Source organism: Phaethon aethereus (genome assembly GCF_964289735.1).
Source record: "Phaethon aethereus genome assembly, chromosome: 1".
Classification (NCBI taxonomy): Eukaryota; Metazoa; Chordata; class Aves; order Phaethontiformes; family Phaethontidae; genus Phaethon; species Phaethon aethereus.
The window spans coordinates 54,605,078-54,625,143 of NC_138575.1; the positions used below are offsets into that span (position 1 = coordinate 54,605,078).

General features: G+C 35.4%; 1 protein-coding gene across 2 annotated transcripts in view; it reads left to right on the forward strand.

Annotated features, from left to right (window-relative positions):
* Window positions 1-421: 421 nt before the first annotated feature.
* The window catches only part of SCYL2 (SCY1 like pseudokinase 2), a gene marked incomplete at both ends in the record, with an annotated part of 32,805 nt that continues 13,160 nt past the window's right edge, over window positions 422-20,066 (forward strand). For both annotated transcript variants that reach the window (XM_081998880.1, XM_081998881.1), the window contains 8 exons: window positions 422-598; window positions 8,139-8,296; window positions 12,309-12,453; window positions 13,050-13,199; window positions 13,795-14,016; window positions 14,849-14,965; window positions 17,226-17,351; window positions 18,705-18,881. In XM_081998880.1, coding sequence (XP_081855006.1) covers window positions 422-598; window positions 8,139-8,296; window positions 12,309-12,453; window positions 13,050-13,199; window positions 13,795-14,016; window positions 14,849-14,965; window positions 17,226-17,351; window positions 18,705-18,881 — 1,272 coding nt within the window. The remainder of the gene's footprint in view (window positions 599-8,138; window positions 8,297-12,308; window positions 12,454-13,049; window positions 13,200-13,794; window positions 14,017-14,848; window positions 14,966-17,225; window positions 17,352-18,704; window positions 18,882-20,066) is intronic.

The following is a 20,066-nucleotide window of genomic DNA, read 5'->3' on the forward strand; positions in this document are numbered from 1 at the left end:
GGAATTAAAGGAGCCGGCTTTCCTTCAGATTTGGTTCTCTTTGTTGATTGATATTGATATACAAGGTGTGAACCTTTCCCTTAATGGGAGCAGGTTATAGATTCTCTGCTTTATTCAATTACCTGTTTTCAAGAAATGGTTGAACTTCTCAGTCCTTAATTGCTGTTATGAATGAAGAATGATCAAGAGATTCAGAAGTTTTTGAGGAGGAGTAGAAGCAATATAAACCCCAGGCACGCACACAGGTGTGTGTGTGCAGTGTGCATATGTATAACTGCAAAGCCCTGGAAGTTATATTTCAGTATTCTTTTTGAGGGTTGCTCCTGTATCCTATTGGATCTTATGTTAACAGAAATTGTGAGAGGACTGTGAAGCTTTTTTTTCTTGTCTTTGTAGGATATATTGGTGCACAGTTGAGACAATGGAGTCCATGCTGAATAAATTGAAGAGTACCGTTACAAAGGTAACGGCTGATGTCACCAGTGCAGTCATGGGAAACCCTGTTACCAGGGAATTTGATGTTGGCCGGCATATTGCCAGTGGTGGTAATGGTCTCGCTTGGAAGATATTTAATGGAACTAAAAAATCAACAAAACAGGTGGGTTGTCAAGTAAAGACCTAAGTTTATAAGCATTAGATAACAGACTGGGTTGGATGGGGCTCTGAGCAACCTGATGTAGTTGGAGATGTCCCTGCTTATGGCAGGGGCTTGGACTAGATGACCTCCAAAGGTCCTTTCCTTCCAAACCATTCTATGAGTCTATGAGTTGGTAAGTGGCATTTAAAAAGGAAATCCAGCTGGGCAGACTAATGCTAAGGGTAGTACTATCGGTAAAATGAAACGAAGAACTCAACATTATTTAAGTATAATGTTCTTGGCTACATAGGTTATAATTGCTCTAAGCCATCACTGCTGGAGAAAGAAGTGGTTCTGCATTCATTGCATACAATTCAAGACCAAGATCAAGAATTAATCTGAGCTGACAGTGATCTGACAAAAAGGAAGAAGTTTCTTCTAACATGGATCAGTTCCCCAGTTTGTTTTACCTTGTAGCTTTTTTTGGCAGCAGTACTGTCTTTTTACAGTTTAAAATAATTGTGAAGTACGCCATCATTCGTTCTCAGCAAAAGAGACTGCAGTTTTTTGCTCAGCTGCCATACAGAAACTGAGGGGTTAGAAACGTTAAGTCATGAGATACAGTAGCAGGAAGGCGTGGTTTAGGGGAGAAGGTTGCAAAGGAACTGAGTTGTGCTTTCCCTGTGCTGCTTTCAGATCAGTATTGTTCCCGTTTAGTTTCCTTAAAGTATTAGGGTTTAGAGCACTAGTATATAAACTTTCGACTCACTTGAAGTCACATGTGTAAGTGAAAGTGGGATTGTGACTTTGGAAGAAGGTTTGCCAGAAACAGAGTTTAAGAACTGTTATTATAGAAAATGATTTTTTTTTACTGGAGCAATGTGAAAAGTCTTCTTTCAAACTTGGAAAGGAAATAACATTTTCAACAAGTAAATAGAAGTTTTAATAAGTTATGGCCTTCAGTTACACTTGATGCTGAAGTGATGTGAAGTCACTTAGACAATGAATCATTTTGCTACAGATGTACCAAAAAGAAATGGACACAAAGGAATAACTTTGGAAAACTTATATATAATCTGTTAGATGGTAGGAAAATAAACTGTAGCAAATAGGGAAGAAATATACTATGCAGACTAAATAATCTGTGGAGAATGTGTGATCTGATTGTGACAGTATCTGAATAATGTTAAGCAGGTACTTTTGCCATGGCATCTATCTAGCTGTTGCAGAACTCTATACAGCTTATATGTACTGAATTTGCCCAATGTACCAATTGAGGTTTTTTTTGGTCTTACTCAACTCTACAAAGAAGTGATAACATTGAAAGTATGGTAGTTTTGATAGGTTTTATACAATCTCTGTGCCTTGTAATGCCTTCTTTCACTGCCTAATTGACAGAGTGTATGTAACCAGGTTCCTGTCAGGTATGTTTTTCAAGCTTTGAATGGGTGTCCTGACCACTGATTTTGCAGACTTTTAGGTCAGGTACCACATGTGATCCTGCAGTATCTCTGTAAATCCTGACTAACATCTGTACATTTGTATGCCATTGTTAGTCATTTTAAAATGCAGCAGCAGTTGTACTGCAGGGAATTTCAGATGGCTGGTGATTTGACATGCAATTACCATTCATTATTAATATTACCAGCTAGGTAACATCATGTCAACATTCAGTTTGCCATTGCAAAATAAAACTATGCAGCAATACTGTTTATGTTGTGTTGTATTGCAATGTATCTGTTCTTTAACATTATTTTCTATTTCTTTTGCATGTACCTTTTGAAAGTTGGCAGGGCAATATCGAAATGGCTGGCTGTCGTTTTCCAAGTGGTACCAGTCACTTTTGTGAAGTGATGCACATATTTTCTGTATTGCAAGTATCTGTATCTAATTTGAAGCTACAAATGCTTAGCTTTTTTACAGTAAGTGTGTATTTTAATCAGACAAGCAGGATGTAAGGGCTTAATTGGCCATGTTGTTGTCACTTTACAACACCACAAGTAATAATTTAAGTCATTGAAGCCAGATAAAATAGCTAAATTTGGAGTGCTAGCATTACAGCAGTAGAGCTGATCAGAAATCTTTGTTCTCAGGACAAATGGAAATCAGCAGTCTTAGAGAAGTTGGTTAGCTGAAGTTAAGATTTCAAATATGGATTAATTTGGTTCCTATTTTAAGTCAGTGGATAGTTACAAATATTCCATCTCCGGTGACAGTAGATATGTATGATTTTATTCGTCTTTTCAGAGTTCCGCCTGGTTCCTGCCTCGCTGGTTTTCCTGGATTTCTGAATGTTTACATATTTATTTTTTTTAATGTGTCTTGTCTTTTCTTGCTTACTTTGTAGGCAACTGAATAACAACAGAATGTGAGGAAATCACTTACCTGTGTGCGTGTGTTTGTCTGGTGCTCTTTGATAGCTGATTTGCTGCTGTTTGTTTGAAAGATTTATGAGTCTTTCTGGTTATACGTGTATACATGAAGTAACTTGTTGCTAATTTTACGGTATGTGTTTCTGCTCAAATTGGATTTGTTAACCTTGTCTTTATGCACTTACATTTTTTCTGGCATATTATGGCACTTGTCCTTTTTTCTGCTTAGAAAGTGCAATCATAAAGAAATAGATAGCGTAAGGTCACTTAATGTTCTTACTGGCAGCTCAGTCATAAAAACTAGCAGAATTAAGGAGGTAATGGTTTGCACTTCAAGACTACTGTAGTTGTGTTTAACTTTTATTGTGGTAGTACTAAATATATTAATGGCAGGTAAGTCAGTTTTCTGTTGTTTTGGCTGTGCATACAGTGGCTTTGAAATGAAAGCTTCCTACTGTTCAAACTTTAAAGGCTAACTAATTTTAAAACTGAAATATTTGTATACCTTGTGACTGAAACAAACTGATGGGAAAGTAGGGTTGCAAAAAAACATTGGCAAGCTTCTAAAAATAACCCCCCCAAAAGCTGGAGGGAAATCTTTTTCTGGCAAAAGACCAGAGTAATACTGGAATGCTTTCCAGTATTTTAGTTCAGAGACTATTTTGCTTTGCACAGTGGGAGGCTTTGGTAAAACATCATGTGTTTGCATATTGAGTTACATTTGATTATTCATGGAAACAAAAATGAAAGAGAAAACAAACATGAAGTTTCTAAAGTCAGGCACTCTGCTACCTTAAAGTTTCCTTTGCTTTTATGTTCATGACTTACTCTGTAACATGATCATATTTAATTCTTTTCCACGAGAGCACTACATCATTCAGTTCACAGGATAGATGGTGAACTGTACCTATTAAATATTTGGAGGGTTTTTTTCCTTCCTTGTTCTGTGCTTAGTCTCTGGCATTATTACTCCACATTATTCAAAATGTCATTGAAAATAGAAGGATTTGAGTTTCTGTAGCATTCATCAGTATAGTGCTTGAATGTTTTACAGGTATTGTTAACATGGTTTCTTAGTATGCAGTGAGATGAATAGGAAGAGGTACTGCTATTCCATTATTATTACACTTCCACAGCTTTTGGAGTATTTAATTTAGAAATACTTCCTAGTTTTGTTTGCATCTTTTTTGACACGCAGACCCAGTGTGTTTTTGAATTCTTGCCTTCCTCTTAGGGGCAGGAGAGAAAGCGTGACATGCTTTGGTTGCCTGGTTGCCCTTTTCTGGTTAGGGAGAATTATTTTTTTCTCTTTCTCCCTTCCTGCGTTTCATTTTTTGGTTTTTTAGCAGTTGCAATGCTAAATGCAATGCAGGATTTTCGCATTCTCTTTGGTTTATAAGGTGTTTACATGGGTAAATAAGGACACGTGTTTTAAACTATCATTGTGTGTTTCAAACTAGTGTGTGTTTCATAAGGAATGCAGGATTGCATATGGACTTGGAGAATGTGGTGGGCTGACCCCGACCAGCAACCAAGCACCCGCACAGCTACTCAGTCACTTCCTCCCCGCCAAGCAGTATGGGGGCAGAAAATAGGAAGAAGAAAAGCAAGAAAACTCATAGATCAAGATCTGGACAGTTTAATGAGTGAAGGAAGAGGGAGGGGAAAAAAGGCAAGGCAAAGGAAATTGCTCACCACATCCCACAGGCAGACCCATGCTCAAGCTAGTCTCCAAACAACAGCCACCTTGGAAGCCAAAACCCACAGCTTTTCCTCTACCCTGGTTTTTGTCACTGAGTATGACGTTATGTGATACGGAATAGTCCTTTGGCCAGTTCGGGTCGGCTGTCCCATCCATGTCCAGTCCCAGTCTCCTGCCTACCCACAGCCTTACTCACTGTGGGGGAATAGTGGGAAAAAGAGAAAGCCTTGATCCTGTGCAAGGGCTGTTCAGCAATAGCGAAAACATTGGTGTGTTAGCAACACTGTTTTAGCCACAAATCTAAAACATGGCACCATATTGGATGCTATGAAGAAAGTTAACTCCATCTCAGCCAGACCCAGCACAAAGGAAAATTGCCCAAAAAAGCTGGGAAAGGAAATTGGGGCATTTAGTGATGAAAACTACAAGGATAAAAAACCTTTATAAAGGGGTGTATTAGTGAATACCAGGTCTTTGTGACAATGGTCAACAGTATTCCCCTGAAATACATAAGCACAATCAAAGAACACTTATTTACGCTTTTCTGTTCAGCGTCTAAAAGTGTTCTAGAAGACTTAATATGATTATAGCCTAGTTAAACCATGTCTTGTGTCTTGCATGTTGTGGACAATGCTTACTCCTGTTTGCACAAGTGACATTTAGTTCCTTGGCAAAAGCATTGTAGAACTTAAACAATGATCTTTTCAGTGATTTATGTTAAAAATTCTAAATTCTTGGCAGTTACAACAGGTATTTTCTTGAAGGTCTTCATCCTGGCAAATATTTACATGGTACACATGATAACATACAGCTGTCTCAATGTCATCACTGAGCTTTACCTAACACCACTTTGAAGTAAAGCACTTGGGTTAAATATGTGGGAGATGAGACAAAAGGTTCAGACTATCTCCTGTTTGTGTACAGAACGGAGATATAAACTTAGATCTCTTGAGTGGCCGGTCTAGTCCCCTACACGCTTGTCCATATTTCTTAACCCAGGTAGTAACATTACCAGTATACTGTGTTGAGACAAGAGCATGTTGAACAAGGTGTGTATACTTCCTATCACATAATGAATGAAAATTTGTGTCATGAAGCATAAGCGTTGTTTTGTCTCTACTTTTTCACTTTTTTTGTGGACACCAGTAATTTTTTTAAAATATGTTTTAGTCTTTTTATGTCAAATTATTTTTATATCACAAACTTGGAATTATGACTGCATAATTAAATAACAAGCAGTCATCTGCAGGAGGAAACTACTCTTCTTTCAAACCTATGAAATGAAAAAAACAACTTGGAAGCTCCCCTAGAGCTTTCTGTGGAAAGAAGGAGTAACTATGTAAGTCTTCGCAGCCTTTCATCTTAGTAAGTCTCCACCACATTAATTACAGGAGATGGATTCCCTATCAGCTACAGTCAGTAGCCCTTCTTTTTGGGGTTGCATGTCAGTTCTTGTAAAACAGAAAAGGCAAAACAGAAATAATGTGTTCATAGTCAACATTTGACAGGGTTATTTGGTTCACGCAGCATAAAACCATGAACACTTTTAAATGTTTGCAGGCACACTGTATGGTTTCAGTAATTTTTGTGCAGTGAGAGTGTGTTCTGTGGCCCATGACTCAGCTACCTCTTCATGCTTCTGTACAATAATACCTAGTGACTTATAGGGCTTAAGATACTGTGTTGTTGATATGGCATTCTGCATATAAAAATCAACATTGATTATGGAATTGAATTTCAGAATGCCATATTTTGAATTATTAATGTCAGAACACATTTAACATTTTAGTGTCCATGAGCAGACAGATAGCTGTGTGCTTTCTTCTTATATCACGTGTTACATGAAAATGAAGGTGTTGAAAGCACGTTGTCACACAGCTCAAATTATTTTGATTCTTGACACTCCACAATAACTTAAGTCTACAAAATTAGTGTGATAGCAATCATTTTCATACTTAGAATACTACAATTTCATATACATACTAACATGTGAGCTAATTTTGGATATGTAAAAGTTCTGTCAAACTTCAAACAAACCCTGCAGGATTCCAGCAAGCACCAACAGAACTTATTTATAGCTATCATAAAGTATTCAAACCATAGCTGATGTTCTATACTATCCAATTTAAATACTCACTTTCTGACTCTTTTGACTTGTCATTAAACAGAAGTGCTTTCAGAAATGCTATATTAGTTTGAAATTTTGTTATTGGTCACGTACTGCTCAATACATTCACACTTTGTACTGGAAAATGTGTATTTTTTAAATAGTGGGTATAATGTGTGTGTTCCATCTCCTATCATTGGTTCCTCCCTCCCTGCCTTCTGTCAATGTTAATGTTTGATCTGTCATGCTTAAGAGATGCAGCAGGGAGCTGGTATGGATAGAAGCAGGAAAAGTGTACTTAGTTGATTTAGTTATAAATGTTCACCTGCTAACGGCTTAATGAAACAGGTACCAGCTAAAAAATATAAACCAATTTTTTGTGTATTGGACTGAATTTCTTCTTTTTATATATCCTATTTCTAGAAGTCTTTTTTAAAAAAATCAATGGTGTAATTGTTCCTGTGAGATTAATAAGTGCAGTACAAGAGCATAGACTTCCTCTTGGGACTGAAAACTGTATTTTCATATTATTTTCTATGGCTTCTAGCGTCTATTATTATCCATAATGCTGTTGTAGGAGTGTAAAAGTCTTTGTTTCATGATAAAGTTTTAAATTCCTTTTTTCTTAAATTGATTTATTTCTCTTTAATGGCTTCCAAGATGATGATATAATCTAATTTTTTATTTCACATCCATCTTTGTAATTTCAATGTTTCATATAAATTCCTTAATTTTGTCCCAGTCCATTTACAGAGGTTGGTTGGAAGAACTCTTTTCTCTGTTTTTAACACCTACTGCATTTCTGGGACTTCTCTTTACACATGTTTAAGCATTAACAAATTCTTAATGTTTTATCATGTGAGTAATTAATTACTGTGACTATAATTTATTTTTTATGAATGTGTAGTTTAATATAGCTTGTACTGGTTTGGAGCAGAATGCTGAGACAAGGTCTGGTTTAATAAAGCACCACTTGATACATTTAATGCCAAAAGAATGCATATATGCTCAGAATATTTTAATTGTTCATAGTTGATGTAAATACTTTAATCTACTTAAAAATCAAACTGATTTCTGTCCTGTGGATCTGCTGCTTTGTCACTGTGTAGATAGTGGTTATAGTTCACGTATTACTCTTTGTCAGATAAGGAGCAGTAGTATCTTAACTCTTAAAATATATATTCCAAAGGTTATATACAGTAACCTGTGTGATTATGTCTGGGACAAAGTACAATATACACATATACATTGACATACTTACTGCATCGGTGGGATTGTACTGTTGATTCAAAAAAATGTGTGTGTGTGTTTATGTAATTGTGCATAGGCTTGATTTTTGGCTGTGTTATATACCAAGTGAATTTTGTTGCTTATTTCTAGGAAGTGGCTGTTTTTGTCTTTGATAAGAAGCTAATAGACAAGTATCAAAAATTTGAAAAGGATCAGATTATTGATTCTTTAAAACGAGGTGTTCAACAGCTAACCAGGCTTCGACACCCTCGACTACTTACTGTTCAACATCCATTGGAAGAATCCAGGTGAGGTGTAGTAAAGCTGAGAACGGGCTTTCTTAATCATTGTTTTGTTACTGGATGTAAGATATCTGGAACATTCAACACATATATTTGATGAGATTCAAGTTTACTGTATTTACTCATGTGAGAATAGTATTTGCCCCACACTCAGGTATTTTTTTTTTCCCCCAAGCCATAGGATGCATTTCTGGTGTGACTAGTGAATCTAATTCATCATCTATGGTATGATCTTAGTCTAGTTGCAGCTATAAGGCTACACATGACACAGCATGAAAATTTGGTAGTTCAATTAATTCCACTTTTAAAGAACGCTCTTAAAAATCATTTTCTGACAAAAGTTTTTTCATACATTTGTTCTATTTATGAGATGTATGTACTTAGTGCACGTGAGATTGGAGATTTTTGGTAAATTGTACGTGTTGTGGCCACATTTATGTTTAAAAGATCCTCAAATGCCAATCAAGGGAGACAAAATTTAGTGTGCTTTGTTAGTGCTTAGCTTTATGTAAGGTTAGTCACTAGGCACAATAATGGGTTAGTCTTATAGATTTATCTTTCAACTGTAGTGATAACAGCACACTAAAATCTAACAAATAAAATGAAGTTTTCATGTTAAAATAGAAAGCTGATCCTGCTGAGGAAGATTGTGAAGGTTTTAGAGGGTTTTTCCAAACCAGTTTTTCTAAATGGTAGCCTAATAAAGATTCATGTACATTACCTTCCAAACTTCTACATTTTTGATTGTGTCTGTTAACCTGCATTTTTCCAGAGGTACTGGCTTCTAGGAGCTGAGAATACTGTAGGAATGCTTCTTCATCTTTGTGATGCCTATTTTGGGAAAAATTTCCTGGATTAAATGACACTTGCATATTCATATATATATATCTTTCTAAAGATATATATATATATATATATAAAAATATATGTATAGATATATATATATATATCTAAAGATATATTTATATATATATATATAAAGTACTAAACACTTTTCGAATTAACAAGGGTTCAAAGCTGTCATTGCCCCTGTGGTTCAGTATTCCCCTCACAAAAGCCTGAAGAAGATTAATTAGATAATTGAAGACAGTTTTCAGTACTCTGCAACAGTAAATAAACCATTACACACTAAAGGGCCTAGGGTCATCTCAGTCATAGGGTATGCAAGTGAATCCTAGAGTATACCCCAGGCTTCTTCCTAAAACTATCACAGTATTTCAATTGACTCAGCAACTGCATCTGTAATTAGTTTTTTCCTGAATGCTGCACTTCAGAAGAAAAGGCTAAGATTCATACCTAGGGCTGTTAAGAAAGCTTTGGTGTTCTTCTTGTGAAGAATTTAAGCCTTTTGAGTAAAATTAGCAGTCTAGTTATGTCAGAGTTCTCGTTCATAAGTTTTTAGTAATGCCCTATGCTTTGGGGGCATTGTTCTTCTTCTTCCCAGTTGTTCTTCTCTCCATACTTGGTACACTCAGCTACTGGTAAAAACGTGAGTAGCACAAAACCTGTCCAGTTGCTTTCTGTGCCAGAAAGTGATGTAGCAGTTTCTGGTGGAGGTTCATAAAAGAAAAGTTTGATTAGAATATTTGTATGTGTAGCCTCGTGCAAGCATGCTGTAAGATTTCTTTAGAACTTCAGGTCCTCACAGAGTGCTTATTTTTGAAGAAACCTGTCATGGGCTCCTTCTGGCTAGGCTGTACATAGTCTTTTTTTGTGTCTCCAAAGTAGCATACAATTGTATTGAACTGCATGCAAGTCACATTTTGTTCCTCATTAGTGGGACAAAGGGATACTTGGTGCACCTGCACAGCTGAAGTAGATATAGAAAGAAAGGCCATACGCTTTCTGACCCTTGTGTAGATAGCTTTTCCACTACTAATAGAATGTTTCTACTCCAAATTATTGGTATTCAACATAATTGTATTTAATATAAATATATACTATGATGTATACATTTTTACATGCATTTATATAATGAATAACTATTTATACTAAATGTTTAATATAAATCAAATATGTTTACTTACAACTGGTCTTGAATTCCAGCAGAGATGAGCAATATTATTCTATATTTAACTTGTTATTGGAGAAAAGGATAAAAAAGCCAAATTATAAGTTCACTCATAATGCCATTACTACCCATTAAAAATAGTAGTAGTTTGAAGAGTCGCAGATACTTAATTTACTAGACAGTCCATCTGTTGCAGTTTTTCCCAAAGTGTAGGCATTTTTTGCCATCACTTTTGTTTTTAACTTGTTTTCTTTTTGTTATGTTACTCTGAATTTCATTTTGATATTATTCAGGGAACTGTTAAAGAAGCTGCACTCTATGGCAGACATCAGCTTCTGCAATATTCAATTGTTTTAATTAGCTTTGCCTCATGCTTCCATTACTCTAGTTTGCGTCTTTATTTAATTAGCTCCTAAAGTAAAAAATAAGCAATTGTCTTTTTATTCCCTCAAAACAACAGCAATCAGAGAGTTTATGTTACGAAAAATGCTGCATAACTCTTCCCTAGGTATTTTCTATCATCTATGCCTTAACTGTAACTAAATATATAAGCTCTGTGCTAAAGTTGAAGTCAGACTGAAAATGAAGGACTTTGTCTTTCTGTGCTCTGATTCTTCCTTCTGACTACTAAAGAAACAAGTTTTATAGCCCTAGTTGTGTTCATAGAAACATGAAAGAGATGGCGTTAACAGCATGGTAGGGAGGAAACCAAGCAAAGAAGTTCTGTCAGGTTGGCTGACATTTATGATTCAATGAATTTTAATTTTTAGTTGTTTTTCCTTCAGAAAGGCAGTAGATAAAACTAAATTAAAACTAAAATCTGGATAAGTAATAAGAGGTTTGCATGTTTTGTCAGCCTTATTTTACTTCAAAGAGCAAGCTTGTTAATTATTGAGATACATAAAAACTATGTGGTAGATTCATGCTGAGGCATTGTGTCTTCTGGGATATTTTTATGGAATGAACAAAAAGTTAGGCCTCTGTCTTCTTGCTTATAACTTTATATTCAAAAATATATCTTTATTAGTTACTCAGTCTCAGTTTTCTGTGTTCATACTGATGCAGTGCTTAGTGTTCTCATGAATTACTCATTCTTAAACCAGGTATGTGTGTTACCATCCATGTAATGCTTTCTCCAAAATAATGTTGCTTTAAAACAATTAAGACATGAGGTCCAATGACTATCCAGGGCCTCCAGTGCTGTGCAGACCAGTATGAAGAACATGGATATAAAGAATGACTCTGTGCTACATGAAGTTTGTGAAACTGAGACGTACATTGTTTTCAGGACTTTGAAATTCAAAATTTTGAAGCACATTGTTACAACCAGACCACTTTATGTGTGGAAGTTTGCTTCATCTGTGATTTTCCAGCACCGTTGACACAAAAATGCATAAACAAGACCTGTAGTTTTTCATCAATGAAACAGTAGATAAAATAATTTAGAAAACAGTCACTTCACATGCAAACTGCAGTTCATACAAGAAGCGTATATTTTCGTTTGTACCTCTTTACTATTCATTTGCAAAGTAAAAGAATATTCAGGTGCTACCTTACATTTTATTAATTTTGTTCCTCATCATTGTCTGACCACAATAAGTATTGCTTCAGTCAGGGGCGTATCAGTTTTAGGCACAGTTAATAGCCTGATTTTACAAGGTTTAATAACAGTAAGAATTATTTATTCCATTTTCCTGGATCAGTACAAGAAAAGCATTGTTTTGTTAAAACTTTTAAGGAAGCATTATGTGTATAATTAGTGATATATGTGAATATTAGAGAATAAAATGACTTAAGCTGATTTCTATATTCTAATATTGTCTGAATACTTCAGATATTTATATATTCCTCTTCAGTATAATATTACTTATAAGAATTCAAAACCTGAAATAGGACATTGTTTTAGGTAGCACCAAGTGCTCTGGTAATATATAATATGATGTTTGTATGGTGCAGTCAAGAGATTTACATTTTTTACAAGAATGTTTTTATGTATTTCCTCTACAGGGATTGCTTGGCATTTTGTACAGAACCAGTCTGTGCCAGTTTAGCTAATGTTCTTGGCAGCTGGGACAACCTACCTTCTCCTTTACCATCTGACATTAAAGAATATAAACTTTATGATGTGGAGACCAAATATGGCTTGCTTCAGGTATGACAAAGGTTGTCCTTATAATTTTCTTCTACTTGTAGTGTTAATGATTATTTTATAAAGTTTGTAAACTGCTGAAGTTTTGTCTCCCTATAGTAAATGAAATAATTGGGAAGTGAGAGATGTTAGTGCCCTGATCACTGTAAGTATAAGAGAGGATGAACACTGGAGGCTCCAAGTTGCTACGATTTTTGCTTATTCTGACATGGAAAACACAAAATCAAATGAATTTTTATTTTCCATATAAATGTCTATGCTACAGCTGTTTCTCCCATATGTGAATCTTTTCTTTACCTTCTGCAGAGGAACAGTAGCTCCCAGGTTTTGTTTGGTGAATGTTTGTTCATCAACTTTGAAAAGCCTATTTGTTCTTATGCCGTGATAGTTAATTGGCCTTAGTAATCTCATCTGCTGATTTCCCATCTATGTTCCATTTCCTCCATACACAGTTTTTAAGATATAGCCTAAAATAGTGATGAAAAATTGTTTCTTAGTTAACTTACCAATTTAACCATGACCACAGAACAGGATTTTTAGAAATGTCTTACAGGATATTTGGGGAAATATTTAACCTGAAATGATACTCTTATTAACAGGTTTCTGAAGGCTTGTCATTTTTGCATAGTAGTGTGAAAATGGTCCATGGAAATATTACTCCTGAAAATATAATTTTGAATAAGAGTGGAGCATGGAAAATTATGGGCTTTGATTTTTGTATCCAGTCAACAAATCCATCTGAACAGGAGGTAACAGATCTTTATATTTATCATCATTAAATTTCAAATTCAGATCTTTGTCTAAAACCAGTTTCATGACCTTGCATTTCAGTACAGAGTCATTTAGCTAATATTCACCTCAGTATTTTGCTGGTTTGAACATATGGCACTGGTCTGGATTGAAGTGCTCCCTTTGGTCATCGCAGAAAAAGAGCCTGCATTGGCTCAGTGGAGTCAAAATAGACTAGTGATGGTTTCAGACAGAGGCTGAAGCCTGTGCCACTTCTGCTCACTTGCATGTTGGATGATGTGCAAAGCTACCTAATTTAGTCTGTTGCATGCACTCAGTGCCTGATTGCTACCTCCTAAAATGAATTCTCATCATTAGCTCGTTTCCCTCTTATAGCACTACTTCGAATTTACATTACACTTTCCAATTCTAATAAACATCAGCTAATCACTCTAAGCTGCAGACACAGATTCTTAACAGGTTTGCCTTACTCCTTTTCCGTTTCATTCATAGTTGAATTTGAGTGGATTAATTATTTCTTGCTGCTTGAGTTTCTGATTTAAAATGTTCATTAAAAATCCCTAATAAATGTACTTTCTTTTGCTTCTCCTGTAGCCAAAGTTCCCTTGTAAGGAATGGGATCCAAACTTGCCATCCTTGTGTCTTCCAAATCCTGAATATCTGGCACCAGAATATATTCTCTCTGTGAGCTGTGAGACAGCCAGTGATATGTACTCTCTAGGAGCTGTTGTGTACGCAGTGTTTAATAAAGGGAAACCAATTTTTGAGGTTAACAAGCAGGATATTTACAAAAGCTTTAGTAGACAGCTGGATCAGGTATTTTTTCTATTTGTAACTATTATTCATTGATTTTCATATCTGAAAAGTTACTGTTTTAAAATAAATTTAAGTATTTGGAACACAATACCAGTGCTCCAACGTAAACCATCTGATAATGGTATCTTACCTTGCATGCTGTCTTTATAACAAGAAAAAAGAATCCTAGCAAAATATGGGAAATAAAAATATGTGCAGAGGTTACATGTACCAACTTTTTAAAGTACAAATTTCATTTTTCACCTGATTTCTCTGTAAACCTGTTGAATGCTGGTCTTGTGGAATAAGTACTTTACCTATTGGGGTGAACAGTGTGAAACACAAGGCAGTGAATGACCTATGTAGGACCATTGAAGATAGCTGAGCTTAGAGTGATTTGACCACTTGACATTGCAATTGGTATCCACTTAGCTATCAGCTGTTTCACATTTTTTGTGGACTATGAATATTAACAGAAGACGGTTACTTGGATCAGATGACATGATGTACGTTCATATGCAAGTTTCCTTTGTTGTAACTTCTTCAGGTGCCCATTGCCTTAGTTGCATGTGCTGTATTTTAATGTCTGTAGACAACATCTCAGATAATAGCATGTACCTGTTTAAAAATACTGGGCATAGGGGAATGTGACCTGAAGGAGGTAGGCTGGTGGGAGACAGAGACTATCAGGGATCAGAAGTAAATGGGTTATAAAAGGGGAGAAAGGAGGGATATCAAAGGTGTGGGTAGAGAAACCATCAAGAGGCCGAAGTATAGTCCTGTTGTATACTGGAAATAGTTACATGCAGAATTTTCTGACTTCATGGTACATGTGCTTAAATTCCTTATGCAGCTGAGCCGTTTAAGCTCCAGTAGTCTTCAGAATATACCAGAGGAGGTGCGTGAACATGTAAAGCTGCTCTTAAATGTAGCTCCAGCAGTCAGACCAGACGCAGATCAAATGACTAAGGTCAGTTCATGGAAAATACAGTAGCCACAGGAAAGAGGGAAAATAGTATTTGATTTGTAGAAATATTAGAGCTATTTTAAAGTGTTTTCCTGTTAATAATTTTAGTTGAAATGTTAAATATTATTTAACTTTTTTGGAAATAATGATGTTAGTTGATGCCAAAAGTTGTCCTTAAGCTGACCTTTATTAATAAGCAAGAGGTGGATGCTCAGACAGAATTTAGAATAATCATTCAATGCAACACTGTTTTGTTGCTTTCCAATACAGTTGGAAGTATTTTCTATGCTATGTTTTTATACAATTCAGTCTTTAAAATTGTATTGGAAGGATTTTAAAGTCATAAAATGATAAAGGGCAATAAATGTAAGGATTAACTTTTGGCTTATGATTTTTGGTGTATTCTTAAACATGCAGAAGAAATTGCTTAAAATACATTCAGACCTTACTTATAACAGTAAAGCAAAAATTAATTGTAAGTAGAATAATTTAAGTTTTAGTTTGGCAAACTCTTCCTCTGTTTTCTTATATGAAAGTAGAACTTAAAAGCATGATTATTCCTTTGCCTTATACCCTATTTTCTCATATCTGATAGCCTTTCAGGTTCCTGCTTATAGATTTGCTTAGCTAAACAATTTTCTTCTTTTCCTGTCATATAAAAAGATTGTATGCAGAGACAGAAATCAGTGTCTTAACAGTTGGAAGAAATAGTGAAGAAGGGAGGGGGAACAGGTAATGGTTCTGCCAACATATATGCTGAAAGATGGGAAGTGAGGAAATCTGCAAATATTACTCAGTTATCAACTCACTTGTCTGAGAGACTACAACAAACAATCTGTAAATGGTTGTATTAAGCAGTATGGTTTGATAAAGATGTTAAGTCCTTTTTACCATGTCTGCACTGCGGACTGAATTGTAGGGTAGAGATATTAGAGCTTTAGTTCTAAAAGCAGTTTGTTATGGCCAGCATGACATGAGCTAAAATGGAGCTTGACATGGGCAAGTATTAACTAGTTCTAACTTGTTTAACTTATGTTAACTTGTGTAGAATTCCACGATCACATACATTTTGGTGTGTGATCTAGAAGACAGAATTTAAGTCCACAGTGCAGACAACCTTGAATTCTGTGATGACAGGTTCTTTTCTTCTGTATTACCCTACTCCGGTCCACTTCTCTGATTCTTTTTTTTCTTTATTGCACTGCTCTTATTGGCTTCTCTTTCTGCCTTACAGCAGAGCTCTCTTTAAATGTTTTTATATCCTTTCTTTTTGCATATTTTTTCAACCGAAAACAAGAGTCTAAATAGTCTGGGAGACCATGCTTTGTCTTAACTGTTTTGAGCCCATGAGGTTTGATATATCCCTTCCTAAAACTGAGAGCTAGCAGGAAGGAGAAGTCTTACCCATGCAAGTTTTTGAATGCAGAACTTTTCATTCCAGTCTGTGTAAGTCTGGGATAGACACTCTTCTAATCTTTTTGTTCATCTGCTAACTGAAATCTGAATATTTGGGGATGGAGTTTTATATAAAGAATCTTCTTATCCTCATGCATTTTTATCAATCTTTGATTAACAATGAAGCAGCTCTGTCAGTATTAATATGATATAGCATGGCGATAGATGAAACCCCCTGGTATTTTGTTGGTGCCATCTTTATAAGCCTGATCTGTGTATACACATTGTTACACAAAACTTAGGAAGGCATGTGCCCTCTTTGCAGAAGTACTGCAAACATGGGAGATCGTGTGAGAAATTATAGTGGACAGGATTTACAAGAGGGTCTGAACACTGGAAAGAAATTTATATAATTATACATTTATTGCATATAAATGCTTGTTGGTTCATTATAAGTTTCCAGGTGACGTAGCCAGATCTGGATGGCCTAAGAGGTAATCCTTTGTTGTAATATTAAATAGCATAATTATTCCTAGGAGAACTTTTAATCAAGGTTTTTACTTTTCATTCCATTTTTTTTAAACAAAACATTATTGCATATACAATAAATTAACTTAGATACACATAACATGCATAGGTTTCTTTAAAATGCTGGGAAAATTCAGTCATAGTAATCAACCTTTATCTGTGAATATTATACTACTTAGTACGTGAAAATATACTTTTCTAATTGTTAGTTACAGGCATGTCATTGTAAAGGTTTACTATAGTGCATTGAAAAGGTAAATAGATTATTATATTTTGGAATCTTTGTAACATTGTCAATGTTGTCTCCCTCCAGATCACAAGCTTTTAATCTTGTTTTTAGATACCGTTCTTCGACGATGTAGGAGCAATGACGCTTCAGTATTTTGATTCATTATTTCAAAGGGATAACCTTCAGAAATCACAGTTTTTTAAAGGGCTGCCAAAGGTTCTGCCCAAACTACCTAAGGTATGTCTGTATGATGTCTTGAAATAGTGAGTTTAAAAATACGTGAACAACTGTTAACTTTCTGAATCTCGGAATGCTGGACTTTATGTAGCATTGTACCATAATAGACTGCCATGAGACTGTCAGAATAGAGTAGTAGGAAAGAAAGGAAGATTAGAAAATAGTTGGTGTGGAAATACTCCTCAACTATTAATAAATTTTTAAACAGAAAATGGCAAATTGTGCTATCAGTATGTGTATCAGGAACCATCATTTGCATGTCTTGTAGTTTATCCCAGTTTGACAGGGAGTTGTCTTCTCTCCGCTTACAAGGCTTTCCCTTTGTTTCCAGATGCCATCATAGCTCTTTGAAGTCATCTTGCCACCTTTTCTCCCAATAAGCTTTGCCTCAGGTTTTTCATAGCAAGGCAGTACTTGAATGATGCAAGCTTCCTTCCCTCAACAGACTAAGTGCCTTCTTGTACTAGTAGTGCCCAGAAACCTCAAAGGCAAATGTCTGTTACTACACATTTCTTCTGTGTAGTGTTAGACGCTGTGTCTAGACTGACTTCTTTTCCTGTTGTGGTATTCTTTAATTTATATAAGGCATAATCCATACGCAATTAAAAAATAGTATTAGTTTAATAAATAATAGAATAGCTGAGCTTCTCAACCATTGCATTAAATTTATTTTTAATTTTGTTTTGAACTACACAGTGCAAAATTCAGACTTCATGTTTAATATTCTCTTCTTTTTAATTTACTGAATTTTTTCTTTGATCAGAAATTGTTGATGCTTTGAATTTGGAAGTAGACTGTGCCCTTGAACTGTGTATTTCTCTTTATTGACTTGAAATGCGTTTAAGGATGCCAAACTCTACAGTAGACATCCACAGGTGTAAACACCTTATTTCATCAGCAGAATCCCATTTAGGGAATGTACCTGGAGTTTTACAGGGAAGTTTAGTAGGGTTGTGTTTGTTCAGTGAATGATAGGGTTCTGAAAAAATTACTATTTTTGGGGGGTGACAGGGTATTTTAAGGGTCTTTTTAAAGAAAGCATACAGAATAAGGTTTTCATAATTCATGTATGTGCCTGAAAGTCCTATTTTCTGTACAGTTAATTGCTTTTTGTTGACCTTCACAGTTGTTATAGTCTCCAGTTATGTTTTGAGTGCAAACAGAGAAAAGTGAGCAAAGTAGCACAGTGTAAATTAGCTAGAGTATGTTGTGAAAATAAGAGTTCCAAATTGAAAATTGTCTGTCTGCTTTTTTGTATATATCGGTTTAATACAAAAGCTGTTGGGCTGGCACAATAGCAACTTACTGCAACGCAGTACAATGTGATGCATGCTTGTTTTTTTTTTCTTTTAGCGTGTTATAATTCAGCGAATTTTGCCTTGCTTGACTTCTGAATTTGTGAATCCTGATATGGTGCCCTTTGTCTTGCCTAATGTTCTCCTAATCGCTGAGGAATGCACCAAAGAAGAATATATCAGGCTTATTCTGCCTGATCTTGGTCCTGTTTTTAAGCAGCAAGAACCAATCCAGGTATGTTAATATTGTTCAGATTACAATTTTTCTCTTTGGTGTTTTCTTCCCTGAAAAATGACAAATTGTTCCATTTCCCTTTTCCAGCTTCACACAGATTGCCCAGCCTGCTCTGTAGTTGTCCAGGCAGTCAGTTTTGATTCATACAAAATAGATTTTTTCCAGGAAATTCGCAAAGCCTCTACCCCTGCTTTTTCAGATGGTTTTTCTGACAGTATATTTGCATTTACAGATGAGATTAGATTAGCAAAAAAGGAAACATTTAATTTACCACGCAATTCCTCTTTTTGGTTGGTTGTAGAAGGTATATTTGTAAGCATTTTATCACTTATCTAGCCAATCTGAGCAGGGTTTACAGTGCAACATTTGCACATATTCTACCAGTAGCTGAAGCTATGATTTTTTTTTTTTTTTCTGGTATACAGATTGCTGACACTGGGATCGGGGATGGAAAAGTTGTAACTTTGGGAAAAAAAAAAAGCGCTGTTTACTGATGATAATAAAGTAGTGTTTATTTGAGGTCTGTGCACAAATTTGTGAAATGTGTTTCATTTTATTTGACAACTATTATGTAAGTAGAATAAGTTTTTTTGGTTGTTTACATGCATAAAACTAGTAAGATATTATTATTACTCTAAAGGAGCAAAACATTTGCATCCTTTTGTCAACACCATGTGCATGATGATTCCTAAGAATTATCATTAGAGTTAGGCATTGTGTCTCCACAGATAAAAGGCATCTATGCATTCCTTCTAGCTCACCTCGTTTTACTGCTGGATGCTATTATTTCTCTGCAGAGCACTTAAGGGGCCAGATAAACATAGGAATGAACAAGTAGACCTTTTATTTCTGTGTTTCAGAAAACTAGATCAGAGAACTCTCATTATACTGGGGGGGTGGGGGGAAGAAGGGCTACAATTGTGTAACTGAGAACACCTCAGAAGGTTAGAACTACTTAATGGTCTCTACTTTTGGTACACTGAGGCTTTATTTATGTTAGCTTTGTTGTTGTCTTGAAAAAATTAAACATCTAACTAACCAAATGTCATTGAACATTTTATTTGTGCTGTTTCATCCTAAAAGGTAACATTGTGTTTTGCTGCCTTTAACATCAGATTTGTGAGACAGTTAGTCCTCACTGCAAACAGTTTTTCTCAAAGTTATATCTGGAGCATAATGGGCCCG